Here is a 16,411-nt window from a genome sequence, read left to right on the forward strand (position 1 = left end):
AATTATTGACAGAATTATTTTATTAACAAATTTTTTTTTTCACATTCAAATAAAAATATTTTTTCATTTAAATAATTTTGAAAAAATATTCTTCCTAATAGAAGAAAAATAATGACAGTGAATTATTTTATTAAAATTTATTTGTGCCTTTTAACTATTGCTTTTTTTTTATATATATACACGCTTTCAACTAATGATGCCTAAATATTATATTACACAGTCCCTGGACATTATTCAACAAAAAAATATGTAAAAATGTTGATTGGAAGCTTGATTCAATACAAGACAACTGAGTATTTTTTTCTACATAATGATCTATTTTTGCAAAAATTGTCTAAAAGAATCTCAAAAAATTCTTTGTACGATTTGAGAATAACAACAGTTTTGAAAATAGTATAACAAACAAAAAATAACAATCACAAGTTTCGAAAAAATATTGTCCTGCATATTTTAATATTTGCATTAAAAAATAGATTACTATAGGCGAGTAGATTTTTTTTAGTGCCACATCATTAAAAGCCTTTCGAAAAATTATTTAACTTTAAAAAACCAGATTAATAATTGGTCTTTTTTTTCTTTCAACCTCACTCAAAAGAGAAACAAGAGGAAGTATACAAACATTAACTAATATACTTTTTTTTTTCCTGTCAATTTCTTAATAACTAGAGATTCTTATTATTTACATAAATATTAAGTTATACAAACTTTTTATTTACAATTATAATTATGATATGTTATCAATCAGGAGAATTTAATTTCCTAATGCATAAGATTTTGTGCTCAATTCTAAGTTAAGCTTCTTTTTAAAACTCCAGGTTCTTTTTTTTTCTTTTCTATTGTTATGGAGATTATAAACTTAAATTACATTAATTTTGAAATTTTCATGTTAAAAAAAAATTTTAATTTAAGTCTTCAATTTTGGCACTTGCTTGTCAATTTTTTTTTTCTTTCAGTGCTTTTCTATTTAATTTATATTTTGAATTTTCAGTTCTAAGAAGATGTTTGTAATTTTTTTTCCTAATAGAAAAACTTTCCTTTATTGCTTTATTGAACTGGAAAGTTTTTTTTTCCTCAATTTTCAACAATATTAAAACTTATCACTAATTTAAATTCAAAAAAGCTGTACAATTTAGAGATTCTCCAATTAAATATTTTTCAAACAGAAACTTAAACATTTATAACTTTCATTTGGTACAGCCGAATATTTGTTATATTGAGCCGACTATTTTTTTAAAAACCTACACTATACGCAAAAAAAAGACTTAATTTATTGATAATACTAATGACTTTTCAGACTGTCTTTGAAATTACATTTAAAGAATATAGTGGAAATAATCTCGAAATTTGATATTCATAGAAAGTTGGACCAGATACTTTTGATTGTTTTTCATAGAATAAAATTTTCAATTTAAAACAAGAAAATTAAAAAATTAATTTTTTCACTATAATATGATCTAAAAAGTTAAATAACAAAATTAATTTTAATTTTCAATTTGATTAATTTTTTTTGTTTTTAGTTAATTATTTAGTGACTAAAATTATTAATTTGCTACTATATTTAATTTAAAAAAAAAAAAAACAATTTCAATAACGAGTAATTATAAAAAGTTAATTGTCAACATTTTGCAAATTTTAGCCGACATTAAGCCGGAAAATATGTTGACAAATTCTATTTGCTCGAAATGGCCAAAGTAAACAAATTTACTCAAATTTGGTCCAATTGTTCTGCGATTTAACAGTTTGAGCGCTAAATGGTGCTCCAAATGAATTATTTATACTAAAACTATTTTCTGAAAAATCTTGACTAAATGTTGATGGAATTTTAGAAGATGAAGATGATGAAGAAGAAGCGCCATTAGTTAGGCTGAATTTGTTAAAATCTAAACCATATTCCTGTAATAAATCTAAATCTTTACTTTTCTCAGGATGATGTTGAGGTTGATTTATTTCTGCATTTGTTTGATTTCCTGGTTGAAAATATGGATATAACGGATTACTGAGACCTTCTCCCATTTGAGGAATGTGCAACGATTGACTCATTTGATTCGTTGCATTGAATCGTGATTTTGTAAGAAGAGGATCAAAATCATCATCGCTATTAGTTGAGTCTAATCTAATTAAATCCTGACTCTCTGACGCTTCCTGTAAATATATTTTTTTTTTTTGAACAAATAGTTACAAAAATACTTGTTTTTATTTATTAAATTTTTACTTTTATGAAAAATTTCATCAATTATCAAATTTAAATAAAATGAAACCAAAATAACAAGGACGTTACAAACGACAAATCAACAAGGAAGAATAATGAAAAAGACATTTTTTTTTTTTTACAAAACAGAAAAAAAAATGAGTGGTAATTTTTACCTTAGCGTGTGACGAGCAGAATTCAGTGTTCAATGGTTGTGATGTATGAGAATTAATGGATTTTTGATTGTTCATGGAATGCAATACAGGATTCATCGGAATCAGTACACGACTTGTATCAAAAGGATCTTGTTGTAAATTATTTTTTATCGAATCATCGTCAAATAAATTCTCCACTAATTGATCATTAATTTTTTCATTATTATCATCATTATCATCAATTATTTCAAAATTATGTTGTCCATTTATTTTTGCTTTTAAAATATTACTATTAACAAATGGATTTGAGGGATTAATAATTTCATTAGTGATTTCTTTATTTTTTGTCACATTCAATGAAATATTAATTAAAGATGTTTTATCATCTAATTTAGAATTTATTAAAGAATCATTTGAATTTTCTTTTAATTTTACATTGGGAGCTGTATTTTTTTTCATCTCCAAATCATATAACTGACTCGATAAAAGTTCTTGTGGTGGTTCAGGATTGAATTTTGGTTTTGGAGGAATTCCAAAGGAATTATTTTGGGAAATTGGTAAAGGGCCGTGCCGCAAGCGCCCACTCCATGCAGGTCTCAAGCTGTCTAAACTTCGAACTGGTTTCAACTGAAAGGTTACGCACGACATTCTCTCACTTTTTTTTTTCAATGGATAAAAAAACTTGCATCTTAAGCTTTCATTTTATCCTTTTATTACAAAAAAAAAGAAACAAGCTGAATTTGTCTATTGAAATCTATAGTGCGAAAAAGCAATTCAATTATTTAGTCACTGGATATGCAAAAAAACAAAAATAAAATGGAAATTAAAGAATGTTTTCTGTTAGTTATTTAATCACAATTGTAAGATAATAATAGTTTTCTAGTAATTTAATTTTTTTTTTTAATTGTTCACATTTAAAAAATTACTTTTAATTGTCTGTAAAAATAATTGTAACTTCAACACTAAGTAAACCCACAGACACTATAAAATGAAAATGAAAGAATAGAAATTGCTCATGCTCATTTCCATTACCATGGACATTACAGAGAAATAAAAACAATAAGACACAGAATTTTTTTTTTTTTTTTTTTAAATGTGCAAAAACAGAGAGGCAAGTGGTGAACTGCTTTTTCACTAAAAACGCTAACTTTACTTTAAGCTCATTGATAACAAGAAAAAGCATTTCAAAAATCACATTTATAATAGTATAAAACAACTCTTAATTACTTTAAATAATATTATTTTAAAAATAATTATTAAATACAATTACTAATAATTACATAATAAGTAGATAATTTATCAATTAGTTAAATTATTATTTAATAATTATTATTAAGTAGTTAAGAGTTAAAAGAAATAATGAAAATGATTGATTTCAGCTTGTGCAGGGAAAAAAAAATGAAAATTTCCACTCTATTGATTAAAATAAACATTTTGTTTTTTGTTTTACTCACAGTTCTATCAACAGGTGGAGTGTTCGGAAATATCACATCTCGAAGTTCGTGCATTAGATCTATATTAAGTCGTTCTGGAGGAGAATCTTGTTCTTCAGGAGAACTTGGACTCAATGGAGAATATTGTTTTCTACTGCAAAGAAAAATTGTATTTAAAATAATTTATATCAAGTAAATTAAAAAATAAATTTTAAAAAACTAAAATAGATTTATTATATATATATATATATATATTTAAGTGCATTTTGCATAAATTTGTTAACCTTGCATCAATGTTACTATTGCGTAATCTAAGCTCCTTGCGATAACTAGTTGTGGCTGTAAATCCACTCGGCGATTTTGAAGGTGAACTAAAAGAAATTGCTCTTCTTTCTAAAGTAGGTGAACTAGGAGCTGATCTAGGTTGAGGGAAGCGCATACTATTTTCAGCTCTGCTTGATCGTCCTAAAAAAAAGAAAATAATACTTTTAAAAATAATCACTATTTTCTTTCTTTTCACAAGTGAAATTAAAATACAACTTTCACCTTTCCATTTAAGACCCTTATAAGCCGTTTTCATATCCTTTCCTTTGTCTTTCACCTGAAAATTTATTTAATTAACGTTCATAATACATATATAGAGAAAATTTATTCATCAATTAAAAAACTCACTGATTTCACAGCGTACTTGACAGCAGGATTTGCCTGTAAATAAATGAATTTATAATTCTATCAAATTAATCAAAAAAAAAAAAAAAATAACTAAAAAATTTATTACTTTATCCTTGACGCTTCGAATGAATGCAGAGCCCTCTTTTCGCATTGCAAATGTCCATTCTCGATATTGTTGCATGAATTTACTACCAGATTTGTCCGAATAATTGCAAGCTTCTATTTCAAATTCGTCTGAAAATCCTAGTCCTGAATTAAGCATATGCAGTCTTTCTTCTATAAACTAAAAACAATTTTCCATTATATTCAAAAGGAAAATTAAATATTATATTCGGATGTAAAATTAAAATTAGTTGAAATCAAACTATTATCATTTGAAATACATACTTGTTGAAATATTTGTAATTCCAGCATTTTTCGTAAAAATGGTTGCATTGATAATGGTCTACACTCAACGAATTTATTAGGATCAAATGTAATTCTCACTCCTTGTTGTAAAGATAAAGCTTCTCTATAACCTGCAGTCAATTGCACTAATGCTCGTAAAAAAGCTCGCGAAACTCCATCTCCCAATAAAGCCGGTCTATTTCGTAACGCTTTTCTTAAATTCGTTACCTATAGCGAAAAAATAAATTCTTTAAGTTCAATTTTAATAAAAAAAAAGAAAAGAAATTAAAATACGTACCACATCTTGTGGAAGAGATTCTAAATCGTGAAATGGAGTGTCAACATTATTACTATCAGCGTCCAAAACAACAACTTCGCCCATATCATTTTTATTTACCCTCTGTAAAACAAAAATAAATTATTTATTCTTTAGAAAATAATAATTCCATATTTTGTCAATTGAAATTAATAAATTATTTTTATAGCCCAATTAAAATTGATATTTAATTTTTTATTATTTTATTGAAATTTAAATATAAAAGAACGATTGTATTGAACATATAATAATAATAATAACCTGAAGTGTTGATGATGGAACTCCAATAAGAAATGGCATAGGCGCCAGTAAATAATCCATAAGCGAAAGTGGTAAAACAGGGATGTAAATGTGTTGCCAGATCATTGGATAAATAAGGGCATTGCATGCTTGCACACAAGCACTCAGCCTGGACAGTCGCTTTGAAGTAAAAACAATGCGTCTTTCATACAACATAGAGGCAAATATTATCATCATATTATGAGTGTCCACAGCGCTAAAATATTCTGTTAAATTTCTCTGCAATTTAAAAAAAAATCCCATTTAAAAAAAATTTATTACAATCTATTAAAAATATATCAAATTATTATTATTATAAAGATTTAATGAAAAAAAAAATAATTAACAAATTTTTAGAATAAACTACTTACATTCTCTGGTATACTGGGTAACTGGAATTGTTTCGGACTTTGGCAAAGGAATACCTTAATAAATATAATCAATTAAAATTCAAATCGTTATAAAGTAGAATTCTAATTTTTGAAACTTACAGTACTGGTGTCAGGAAGAGGAATACTGGCAGCAATTCCACATACTGGAACTGCAGTGTTATGTACATCTTCTAAAAATTTCACTAAATCACCAGCATTTTTACTCGATGTTAATGTTGCAATATGATTTAAAAATCTACAAATAAATTAATAATTAATAAGAATTTCAAAATGGAAATCAGTTTTCTAAGACGTAATTCGTAATTACAATTCTTCTTTTTTTTTCTGCGCATATTTCACTGCGTAAAAAAAAGCTAGTCATGCATTAATTTCTAATATAAAAAAAAAAAATTGTAAATTAATTTAATAAAATATTTAAATTTCAAGTAATTTTTTTTTTTTTTTTTTACACACTTGTAGAATGTTTCGTGCCATGGTAAAGCACTTAAAATAACCAATGCAGTTGTTGTTTTAGGATCATGTCGGCAAAATCCAAAAGTCCATTTTGAATCTATACTAGTCAGGACGAATGAAAAATGCTGTACCTGTTGACTGAGAAAAAAAAAAAAATTTCCAAATGTTTTAATAATTTTCTATTTATTTCTCTATTCAAATATATTACACTTACTTTTCTACTTCACAAGGATAAGCAAATTTTGGAACGGATTTCAATATTTCCAAATCAACAAATGTGTCAGGATATTTTTGAAGTATCCAGGCTTGTTTCTCTCCTATAGGTGCAGCTATTTCACAAAAGCACTCGAATATATGCTTCACATTTTCCCTAAAATTGAAAAAAAAAATGTTTTTTTTTAAACACTTTACTTTTTTTTATAATTTTAAATATCAAACAAAAAAAAACAACATATGACAGCACAAAGTATCACTCCAAAATGCAAAGGAATTTTCCAATGACCTTACATTAGTTCATAATTAATAAATACAAACATTCAAATCACTGTAGAAATCATATGTGTATATTGTTTGTGTAAAAAAACAGAGACAGGATGAATCACCGTCATATTGAAAGTTACATATGATCCAAAAAATGCGTGATTTCTAATTTGTTCTCTTAAAATAATTTCACACTAATGAAAATGTAAATAACGACAGGAAAGAGTGACATAAAAAAAAATAAGTAAACTAACGGAATAAAAAATTGAGACAGTTACCTTAATCTAGACCCCATTGTAATGGATTTTTAATAGAAATTTTCCCGTAATAGGAGTTTAATGATGAACAACCTTCTGTCATATCGCCCACAAAGTATTCATCTTGATATATAGGGGAACATTAATGAATCCTTTCTGCATTCACTTCACCATATTTTTTTTTTCTAACACTAATAAATATTTTCTTGCTTAATCAACAATTCTTACACTGACACAAGTCATTTGCACGTCACTTTTGTGTCGAAATGACTTACACTAACTTTCATGATCATGATCTATTTTTAAGGTTCACACACACAGGTTTAAAAAAAAAAAAAAAAAAAACAGTGTCACATTTCGGATATTCCACTGATTACCCTCGAATTCTATTGTGAAAATACCTTTATTTATATTTGCGCAGTCGCAATAAATGCACCAATGAAAAGAAATCAACACTGCGTACAAAGATCTTTTCAGTTTCCTTTGTATTCTTGTGTATTGAACGATGATTTAAATCTGTCATTTCTTTTTTTTTTGTTCACTTATTAAATAACAAGTACAATATTATTTAATGATATGTTATAATTGTGCAAAAAAATATCTAATTAAAAATGTGGAGTTCCTTTGAAGCTGGCAGTTCACCAGTCGATTGGTGTGAGGGAAATTATCTGATATCTCCAAGTATTGCAGAATTTATGAATACGGTTGGTTTTTTTTTATTGTTTTCGTTTTGTAAATGCAATAAAAAAAAAAAAGACGATAAAATTAGATAAGTTTTTAAAACAATAGAAAATATATTGAAAAAACTTGAGGTAAATTACATTATTGTATAATAATAAAATTTATTATAATTTTTCAGCTCAGCAATGTATTGTTTTTATTATTGCCACCAATTCTTATGCATTTATTTAAAGATTATGGAAGATTTGTTAATCCAGGAATTCATATAATATGGTTTTTATTAATGGTAGTAGGCGTTAGCAGTGCATATTTCCATGCAACTTTATCTCTAATAGGTAAAAGAAAAAAAATTATTTATTCAAATATATATAATTATTTCTTGGTTATAATAATGAATTAATTTTTAATTTAAGGTCAATTATTGGATGAATTAGCAATATTGTGGGTTTATATGGCTGGATTTTGTATGTTTTTTCCAAGGAGATATTTTCCAAAAAATTTTGTACATAATAGAAAACAATTTTCATTTTATGTATTTTTATCAACTTTAGTTGCAACAGGTTTAGCTTTAATTCATCCAGTACTTAATGCTTTTGCATTAATGTGTCTAGGAATTCCTGCTTTTGGAATTTTGTTAATTGAATTAAAATGGTGAGTCATTTTTTTTTTTTATCATAGAAAATAATATAATAAAACAAAATTTAAAAATTGAAATCTAAAAATTTAGATTTATTAAAATATTTTATTTAAAGGACTAAATCAACAAGAGTTTATCGTCTTGGATTGAGATGTGGCGCTATGTGGATTTTGGCAGTATTTTGTTGGTTAAACGATAGACTATTTTGTGAGACATGGATGAATTTAAATTTTCCTTATCTTCATGCGTTATGGCATTTATTTATTTTTATCGCTAGTTATACTGTGACAGTACTATTTGCTTATTTTTCAGTAAAAGATGAAAAACCACATCAATCTCCGTTACTTAAATATTGGCCTAGAGATGATTTTGAATTAGGTATTCCTTACGTAACAATTAAAAGTTATATTAAAATCGATTATAATACAAACATATAATCGTAAAAAAAACAATTTTTTTTATATATACTAAATAATTATCAATGTTTCTATAGAGAAATTTGTATTTATAAATTTATTTACAATTTTTTCTAATGTTAATGAATTATTGAAATTCCATTTTAAAAAGTGCACAAATTTTGTATCTTTTAATCTCGCTGTCATAACTAGCGAAAGATATCGTGTGCTTCTAGTTTTAATGTTCTATTGAAACAGTGATATGTGAAATCTGTAGACTAATATTAAATTGAAAATAATCTAAAGAAAAATATTTATTAGGTATACATAAAAATGATTTTAAAAAAAGTATGTCTAAATTTTGATAACTGATACATAAATTGTTTATACTTCAAAGTATAGTGATAAAAATTGTGACGTTAATTCTAATTTAAATTCTAGTTCAATTATTATTTTTTGAAATAAGTGAATTAAATATTGTGATAAAATCGTGTCATTTCGCACAAAACAATAATTACATTTTAAGTACATATAAATTTCGTACAAAATGTGCAATCTTTGGGTTTCGATATTTAAAAAAAGAAATGTGATTCCAAAGAATTAATTTACATTTTCAATAATTTTATATTTCAATTTAAAGAATTTTTTTTAATATATATATCTACACGAACTGTGATCTGTGTCATGTAAATATATTTATATACATGTTTTTACGTATAAATAAATTTATTATATATATATATAAAAATATGTGAATTATTATTTTAAAAATTAAAACTACAATTTATTTATATTCATATTAGAGCTATAATAACATTAATAAATAATTCATTCTCCTCTGTAGATAACAATATTCTTATCAGTTTCATAAAGTTTTACTTCGTAAAGTAATTCCGGTTTTGGAAGTAATTTTTTCAATTCATCAAAAATATAAATTGCCACATTTTCAGATGTTGATACTATTGATTCAAAGTATGGTACATCTTTATCGAGATTTTTATGATCTAATCTTGTCATTAATACGTCATTCATGTAATGTGATAAATCTGTAATATTCATTACCATTCCAGTAATTGGATCAACTGGTCCCTTAACAGTAACTTCGACTAGAAAACAAATTTTATTATTTATTCTAAATGCTTAAAAAAAATAATTAAATATTAATTTTAATTTATATTTAATTATAATTTAAATACCAGTGTAATTATGTCCATGACCCCAAAAATTATTACATTTTCCATATATTTTTTTATTTTCTTCATCGCTTAATTGAGAACTAAATAAATAGAAAAAAAAATATTAGTTTATGCTACTATTAAAATATAGATATAAATTTTTATACCTATGCAATCTGTGTGATGACGATATGTGTTCCTTTCTTGTCAAATATGCTATTTTCGGAGACATTTTTCAAATAAAAGTATACAATATTGTTATTAATTTTGTATGTTACTTTGTGTCAAATTTGTTTTTATTAAAAGAATTGAATAAGTTTTTAAAATATATTAGAAAACTAAAATTCTATAACTAGTACTAAGAAATAATTTCATTAAACAATTACTAATTATGTATAGATTTTTTTTTTTTCAATAATACAAATATTAAGGTGCTTATATACCTCAAATTTCGATCAGATGAACATTATTTCTGGACCGTGAAAATGCGTGAAAAGTCATTTTCACGGCGGGTATTTTTGAATTGTTTTAAACAAAAAATGTTTTTTTAAGAAATATAATATTAAATAATTGTTTTAATATGTAAGAACACTTTAAAATAGTGATAGAGAGATGATTTGATTAAAAATTTTTGCAAATTTTGCTTTAAAACGTTTTCTGCTACAAGAAAGTGTAAAATGACGATGTTTGTGAAATGGTTTGTACAGTGTACATGTGTACATGTTTCTTTCAGTTATTCGAAACAATTAGTAGAATTTAAATTTATTTGATAAACATTTCAACTTACCGATTTATTTTCAGCACTCATTATTTATTACAAGTTAAAAAGAAACGACATAACATAAACAAAACTCTGAGAAACACTCACAAGGAAGAAGCACTGTACAAACCATTTCACAAACATCGTCATTTTATACTTTCTTGTAGCAGAAAACGTTTTAAAGCAAAATTTGCTAAATTTTTTAATCAAATCATCTCTCTATCACTATTTTAAAGTGTTCTTACATATTAAAACAATTATTTAATATTATATTTCTTAAAAAAACCTTTTTTGTATAAAACAATTCAAAAATACCCGCCGTGAAAATGACTTTTCACGCATTTTCACGGTCCAGAAATAATGTTCATCTGATCGAAATTTGAGGTATATAAGCACCTTAAGCACCTTTATCATAACAAGACATGTGCACATGTTTCTTTCATGCAACCAGGGTTGAGAAGCTTCAATAACAATGTTTGTTTACATGAAAATATCCAGTCCACAATCTATAAAGTATTTATTCATAGATCGTTATACAGCAAAATAAGTAAAAATGGCGGCCGCAGTGGATTCTGTTAGAGAAAAAGCCCTTCAAGATTATAGAAAAAAGTTATTAGAGCACAAAGAAGTTGAGTCTCGTCTCAAGGAGAGTAAGTATTATTTAAATAAATACAAATTTTTCCATTAATTTCATAATTTTTGTGAAAAATGGTTAACCTAACCTAATCTGTCATCTCTCTTGTTTTTTGAGAGAAAAACATTAACAATGAAAAACATAAATAAATATTCATTAAAGAAAATAAAAAAATTATTATTTTTACAAAGATTAAATTAATTTATTTTATTTTATTTTCAGTGCGAGAGCATCTCAAAGATCTTACAAAGCAGTATGACAAATCAGAAAATGATTTAAAAGCCTTACAAAGTGTTGGTCAGGTTTGTAAATTTTATTATTAAATCTTTATTTAAAATTAATTTTGTTTAGTAATATTGAATTATTCTTTTTGATAAAACATTAAAAAAAATGAAATATTTTTAGATTGTTGGAGAAGTTTTAAAACAACTCACGGAAGAAAAATGTAAGTTTTAATTTAATTTAAAGAAAGGTTTAAAATTTGAGTAATAAGATGGAATTTACATACATATTGTTTTTTTTCTTTAGTTATTGTAAAAGCTACAAATGGACCACGTTATGTTGTTGGATGTAGACGTCAATTGGATAAAAATAAACTTAAATCTGGAACTCGAGTTGCTCTTGACATGACGACACTCACAATAATGCGTTATTTACCCCGTGAAGTAAGTGTTATTAATTAAAAATTATTTTCTCGTGATTAAAAAAAATGTTTTAAATCAATTTTTCCTTTTAGGTGGATCCTCTCGTTTATAATATGTCTCACGAAGATCCAGGTGACGTGACATATTCCGCAATTGGCGGTTTAAGCGAGCAAATTCGTGAATTACGCGAGGTAATTGAATTACCACTTTTAAATCCTGAACTTTTCCAAAGAGTAGGAATTACACCACCCAAGGGTTGTTTGCTTTATGGTCCGCCAGGAACGGGAAAAACATTACTCGCCCGAGCTGTGGCAAGTCAATTGGATGCAAATTTTTTAAAAGTCGTTTCCAGTGCAATTGTCGACAAATATATTGGCGAATCGGCCCGATTAATTAGAGAAATGTTCAATTATGCACGTGATCATCAGCCGTGTATTATATTTATGGATGAAATTGACGCGATTGGTAAAAAAAAAATTACTTTTTCTGATTTAAAAAAAAAAAAACTGAAATCTAAATTAATTTATACTCTTTTAAGGTGGACGTAGATTTTCCGAAGGTACAAGTGCCGATCGTGAAATACAACGAACACTCATGGAATTGTTGAATCAAATGGATGGTTTCGATTCTTTGGGACAAGTGAAAATGATAATGGCAACGAATCGACCTGACACTTTGGATCCCGCTCTTCTACGACCTGGAAGACTCGATCGAAAAATAGAAATTCCACTGCCCAATGAACAAGCAAGATTGGAAATTTTGAAAATTCACGCTTGTCCCATAGCTAAACATGGAGATATTGGTGAGAATTTAAATTTATTAATTTTAACATTAATAAATATAATTTAATTAATTAATTTTTTTTTTAGATTATGAGGCTGTAGTAAAACTATCTGACGGTTTTAATGGCGCTGATTTAAGAAACGTATGCACAGAAGCAGGTTTATTTGCAATTCGTCTTGAACGTGAATATGTAGTGCAAGAAGACTTTATGAAAGCGGTGAGAAAAGTATCCGATAATAAGAAACTCGAATCTAAATTGGACTACAAGCCAGTGTGAAATTACTGAAAAAAAAAAATTGTCGTTACATTAAAAATAAAATTAATTTCTCCTGTAACTGCGACAAAACTAACTCTACAATAACTTTTATAAATACAATTGTAAGTAATAACAAAAAGGCTTATACAATTATACACATTTAATTTATAAACAGTCTTTAATCTAACATTTGTTTTTCATTTAAACGACATTTTTTTCTCTCTTGATATTCTTGTACATTGTCAAATTTTCTTTTATACAAAATGGGAAACAAAGTTTTATCACAAGAATCACATCGAAGTTTTTCCCACAATGTATTTAATTTACAAATTTTTTTAATCATTTCTTCATCTTTAAAATAACTATTATCTCTTAATTTATAAACATCAAGTTTCACATTTGTTAATATCCAAAGTTGATTTTCATTTAAAAAACAATCTAATGGCTCTTCGTCAATTTTAATTGCTTGTAGATAATTCATTGTTAAATCCATGTCATTTGTTCCCTTTACATTATAAATAAATACACTTTTACAACAATAAAAACTGACAGAAATTATTGATGTTAAATTGTCAATTTTTATTATTTGCATTTGTTTTACTGGTAAATTAATTATAGATTCATCAATATTACAATCCTCTAAAAGTTTTTCAAATTTCTTTAAATCTCCATCTTGTAAATTTTGTTTAAATGGAAAACGATAAAGTTCTTTTCCAATTTTATAATTCCACAATATAAATTGACCATCGCCACCACAAGAAATTAAAATTTCACGACAATGTGGCACTTCTGCAATATTATTCACAAATTTCTTATGTCCTAAACAATAGGCAGATATATTGTAACTATTTGGATATTTTGAGACACGTATTTTTTCATCTCTGTCCGCTGTGATAATGTATTTTTCATCTGATGTTACCAATATATCCAAAATCATAGAAAGATGCCCTAAAAATATTATATTTAGTTTTAAAAACAAAAAAAAAAAAAATGTTAATTTAATTCGTTAATATTTACCTAGAAGAAGATTTCCATTCTCTAACGGTTTTGTGGTAGCAAATAAATAAGCATCACCAGATTTATCAGCAACAATGATATCATTACTTTTTGTAAAACGAACTTTACTTGCAGCTCGAATTAAACTTCTATTGGAGACAATTTCCAATTCTTTTCGTTTATAAAGACAAAGTTGTTTTCGATTTGTACAAACAGATAAATATTCACCGTCATTTGAAAAATTAACACTCGTTAATGAATGAATTGATTCAATATCTTCTTTATTGTGTGTATTATTCTCATGATGATTATTTAATTTTGGAAGTGTAATGATATTTTCTTCATTTTCTTTAATATTGTAAACGACAATATTTTCACCACTACACAATGCAATATCATTATTAAAAATCGAAAAACTCATTTTGTTTGATAAAATTATTATTTAAAAAAAGAAAAATAAAGTTTCAAGCACGTGGCTTTACACATGTCAAACTGTCAACTCTGCCAACAATGACACACAGTGTTGCCAACTTACGTTGAATTATAAACTATAGTCAAGTACAACATAGAGTGTAAACTCTTGTGTAAAAAAAGTTGTTTAGTTTCGATAAAAATACAATGATATGATGTATAAATGATGAATAAATTATAATTATAATATATAATAACATTAAAATTAATTTGTATTTCATACCGAGAATCGTATTTTTCAGAAATATATGAAAATCTAATTTTGTTTATCGGACAAATTTAATTCACATTTCGGATCTTTCACTTTATTCCTTGTTTTTTTTTCATGTTGGCATTACTTCTATATTTGATCTACAAACTTCATTATTGTTTTTATTTGACGGGCGGTAAACAATTAACAATAAGTTTGTCATTTTTTTCTAAAGAATAAGTTTTAAAAAAAAACCTAACAAATTGTTTTCAATTATGGAACGGCAAAAGTTGAACCAAGTTTTAAAAATGTTAAATGAATCAACAATTGAATCATCTGATGAAAATATAACAATAGATGGTTTAATACCAGTGGAAGATAAAATTAAACATTTAAGAACTGTTTTAAAAGAAATGAATGCCAGAATTTTGTATCTTAAAGCTGTCAATGGTGAAAGTAGGTTTATTTAATTATTTTTATTATATATAAGTTTAAATTGAAAGAAATTTTCTCGTTGTTCATAACCTCAAAAACAATTTTTTTTAAACTTGAAATTGTTCATTTGGCAATTTTTTAGATAAAATTACTGAATTACCTGAAGATGATTTAAGTACAACTTGTGATAAATTGACTGAAGAAATTACAGCACAATGTGTTATTAATGATAAAGGAGTAAATTTATGTCTTGAAAGTCATGCTCTTGAAGAAATATTAAATAACCAGGAGAATCCAGAATTACAAGAGTAAGTTATAAATTAAATGTTTATAAAATATTTTTTTTTTAATTTATTCTCTATTAATACTTCTTTTCTTTTTTTTTTTTTTAATAGAAAAGTTAGACAATTATGTAAATTACTTTATACTAAAACCGATAATGCATTAAGCATTCAAAATGAAATAAAAGAATTGAAGACAAAGTTAATTCATCTTAAAACTAAAGATATACAAGAAGCACATAAATATGGAAGTTTTTTAAAGGAACAAGAAGAACTGAGAATTAATAAGCTCGAGCAATCAAATCCTACAGAAGCAAGGTAAATATAATATTTAATTTAAAAAAAAAAAAAGGATTTGCTAATTTTTCTTTTTTAGGTTCAAAGAAAAAATTGAATTGACAATTGGAAAAATGAATCTAATGAAGAAGCTCATAATTAAACTTATATCAGCCTCACCACAATTATTATTAGATGATGATTATGAATCAGATAGTGTAGAATTATTAAAAAAGCATCGAAAAATTATTAACATAGAAACTATTTCAAATATGTTACAAGATCAAGATAAGAGTTCTGATTAGAAATAACATTGTGAAATTAAATCATATGTCTAGTATAAGTAAAATTCATGTATTTTAATTTTCAAGGAGACAATTTGAATTATTTTTTTTTGTATTGATTTTTAAAAAATTTCCATATTAAAGAATATTATTTTCTAATTATTATATTTATAATTGACATTTTCTACTTTTTCATAATTAAAAATAATTATTTATTTATTTTAAATATAAGGAATTAATTAATAATAATTAAATAATGAAATTAAATAATAGATAATTAAAATAAATATATTTTTGCTAATAAAAATATATATTTTACAAGAAACTTTTGTTTAAGGTCAATGCATTTTATTTTATTCCAACAAAGGAATTCCTTTTGTTGTATTCATTTTATCATTGTTTAGAATATATATCTAGGATCTATTTGCGAGAAAAGTCCATTGTTCAAACGCAAGGGAAATACGTATATATATATGTACATGAAATACACACACACATTTG

The 16,411-nt window shown here is 25.4% G+C and overlaps 6 protein-coding genes across 7 annotated transcripts; 3 read left to right on the plus strand and 3 right to left on the minus strand.

Moving 5' to 3' along the window:
- Nucleotides 1-122: 122 nt before the first annotated feature.
- On the minus strand, nt 123-7,316 carry LOC127276653 (DENN domain-containing protein 1A). 2 transcript variants are annotated; one of them, XM_051297248.1, is made up of 15 exons: nt 7,034-7,316; nt 6,490-6,645; nt 6,276-6,413; nt 5,922-6,057; nt 5,802-5,855; nt 5,413-5,670; nt 5,134-5,235; nt 4,836-5,063; nt 4,555-4,731; nt 4,449-4,481; nt 4,323-4,377; nt 4,061-4,241; nt 3,798-3,930; nt 2,365-2,970; nt 123-2,142 (listed from the first exon to the last, which is right to left on the minus strand). In XM_051297248.1, exons 1-15 carry the CDS (start codon nt 7,048-7,050, stop codon nt 1,702-1,704), a joined length of 2,715 nt encoding a protein of 904 aa, XP_051153205.1. In that variant the 5' UTR covers nt 7,051-7,316; the 3' UTR covers nt 123-1,701. The 2 variants fall into 2 exon arrangements, with proteins under 2 accessions (XP_051153205.1, XP_051153206.1); XM_051297249.1 differs by lacking the exon at nt 2,365-2,970 and having other exon boundaries at nt 7,034-7,312.
- Nucleotides 7,317-7,458: 142 nt separating this feature from the next.
- Nucleotides 7,459-8,782, plus strand: LOC127276656 (alkaline ceramidase). The gene is made up of 4 exons (XM_051297251.1): nt 7,459-7,716; nt 7,872-8,028; nt 8,107-8,344; nt 8,446-8,782. Exons 1-4 carry the CDS (start codon nt 7,624-7,626, stop codon nt 8,765-8,767), a joined length of 810 nt encoding a protein of 269 aa, XP_051153208.1. The 5' UTR covers nt 7,459-7,623; the 3' UTR covers nt 8,768-8,782.
- A 543-nt stretch (nt 8,783-9,325) lies between these two features.
- Nucleotides 9,326-10,337, minus strand: LOC127276657 (6-pyruvoyl tetrahydrobiopterin synthase). Its single transcript, XM_051297252.1, has 3 exons — nt 10,068-10,337; nt 9,922-10,001; nt 9,326-9,831 (listed from the first exon to the last, which is right to left on the minus strand). The coding sequence occupies exons 1-3, from the start codon at nt 10,130-10,132 to the stop codon at nt 9,554-9,556; spliced, it is 423 nt and encodes a 140-aa protein (XP_051153209.1). The 5' UTR covers nt 10,133-10,337; the 3' UTR covers nt 9,326-9,553.
- Nucleotides 10,338-11,156: 819 nt separating this feature from the next.
- Nucleotides 11,157-13,164, plus strand: LOC127291669 (26S proteasome regulatory subunit 10B). Its single transcript, XM_051320872.1, has 7 exons — nt 11,157-11,310; nt 11,517-11,596; nt 11,700-11,739; nt 11,823-11,959; nt 12,031-12,403; nt 12,477-12,740; nt 12,808-13,164. The coding sequence occupies exons 1-7, from the start codon at nt 11,214-11,216 to the stop codon at nt 12,996-12,998; spliced, it is 1,182 nt and encodes a 393-aa protein (XP_051176829.1). The 5' UTR covers nt 11,157-11,213; the 3' UTR covers nt 12,999-13,164.
- On the minus strand, nt 13,120-14,498 carry LOC127291670 (tRNA (guanine-N(7)-)-methyltransferase non-catalytic subunit wdr4). The gene is made up of 2 exons (XM_051320873.1): nt 13,995-14,498; nt 13,120-13,925 (listed from the first exon to the last, which is right to left on the minus strand). The coding sequence occupies exons 1-2, from the start codon at nt 14,392-14,394 to the stop codon at nt 13,156-13,158; spliced, it is 1,170 nt and encodes a 389-aa protein (XP_051176830.1). The 5' UTR covers nt 14,395-14,498; the 3' UTR covers nt 13,120-13,155.
- Nucleotides 14,499-14,795: 297 nt separating this feature from the next.
- On the plus strand, nt 14,796-16,088 carry LOC127291659 (uncharacterized). Its single transcript, XM_051320858.1, has 4 exons — nt 14,796-15,090; nt 15,212-15,377; nt 15,465-15,668; nt 15,727-16,088. Exons 1-4 carry the CDS (start codon nt 14,910-14,912, stop codon nt 15,929-15,931), a joined length of 756 nt encoding a protein of 251 aa, XP_051176815.1. The 5' UTR covers nt 14,796-14,909; the 3' UTR covers nt 15,932-16,088.
- The last annotated feature ends 323 nt before the right edge of the window (nt 16,089-16,411 follow it).

This window comes from Leptopilina boulardi, unplaced genomic scaffold, assembly GCF_019393585.1.
Source record: "Leptopilina boulardi isolate dan_hultmark-lab unplaced genomic scaffold, ZJU_Lbou_2.1 LbouV2_150, whole genome shotgun sequence".
Lineage (NCBI taxonomy): Eukaryota > Metazoa > Arthropoda > Insecta > Hymenoptera > Figitidae > Leptopilina > Leptopilina boulardi.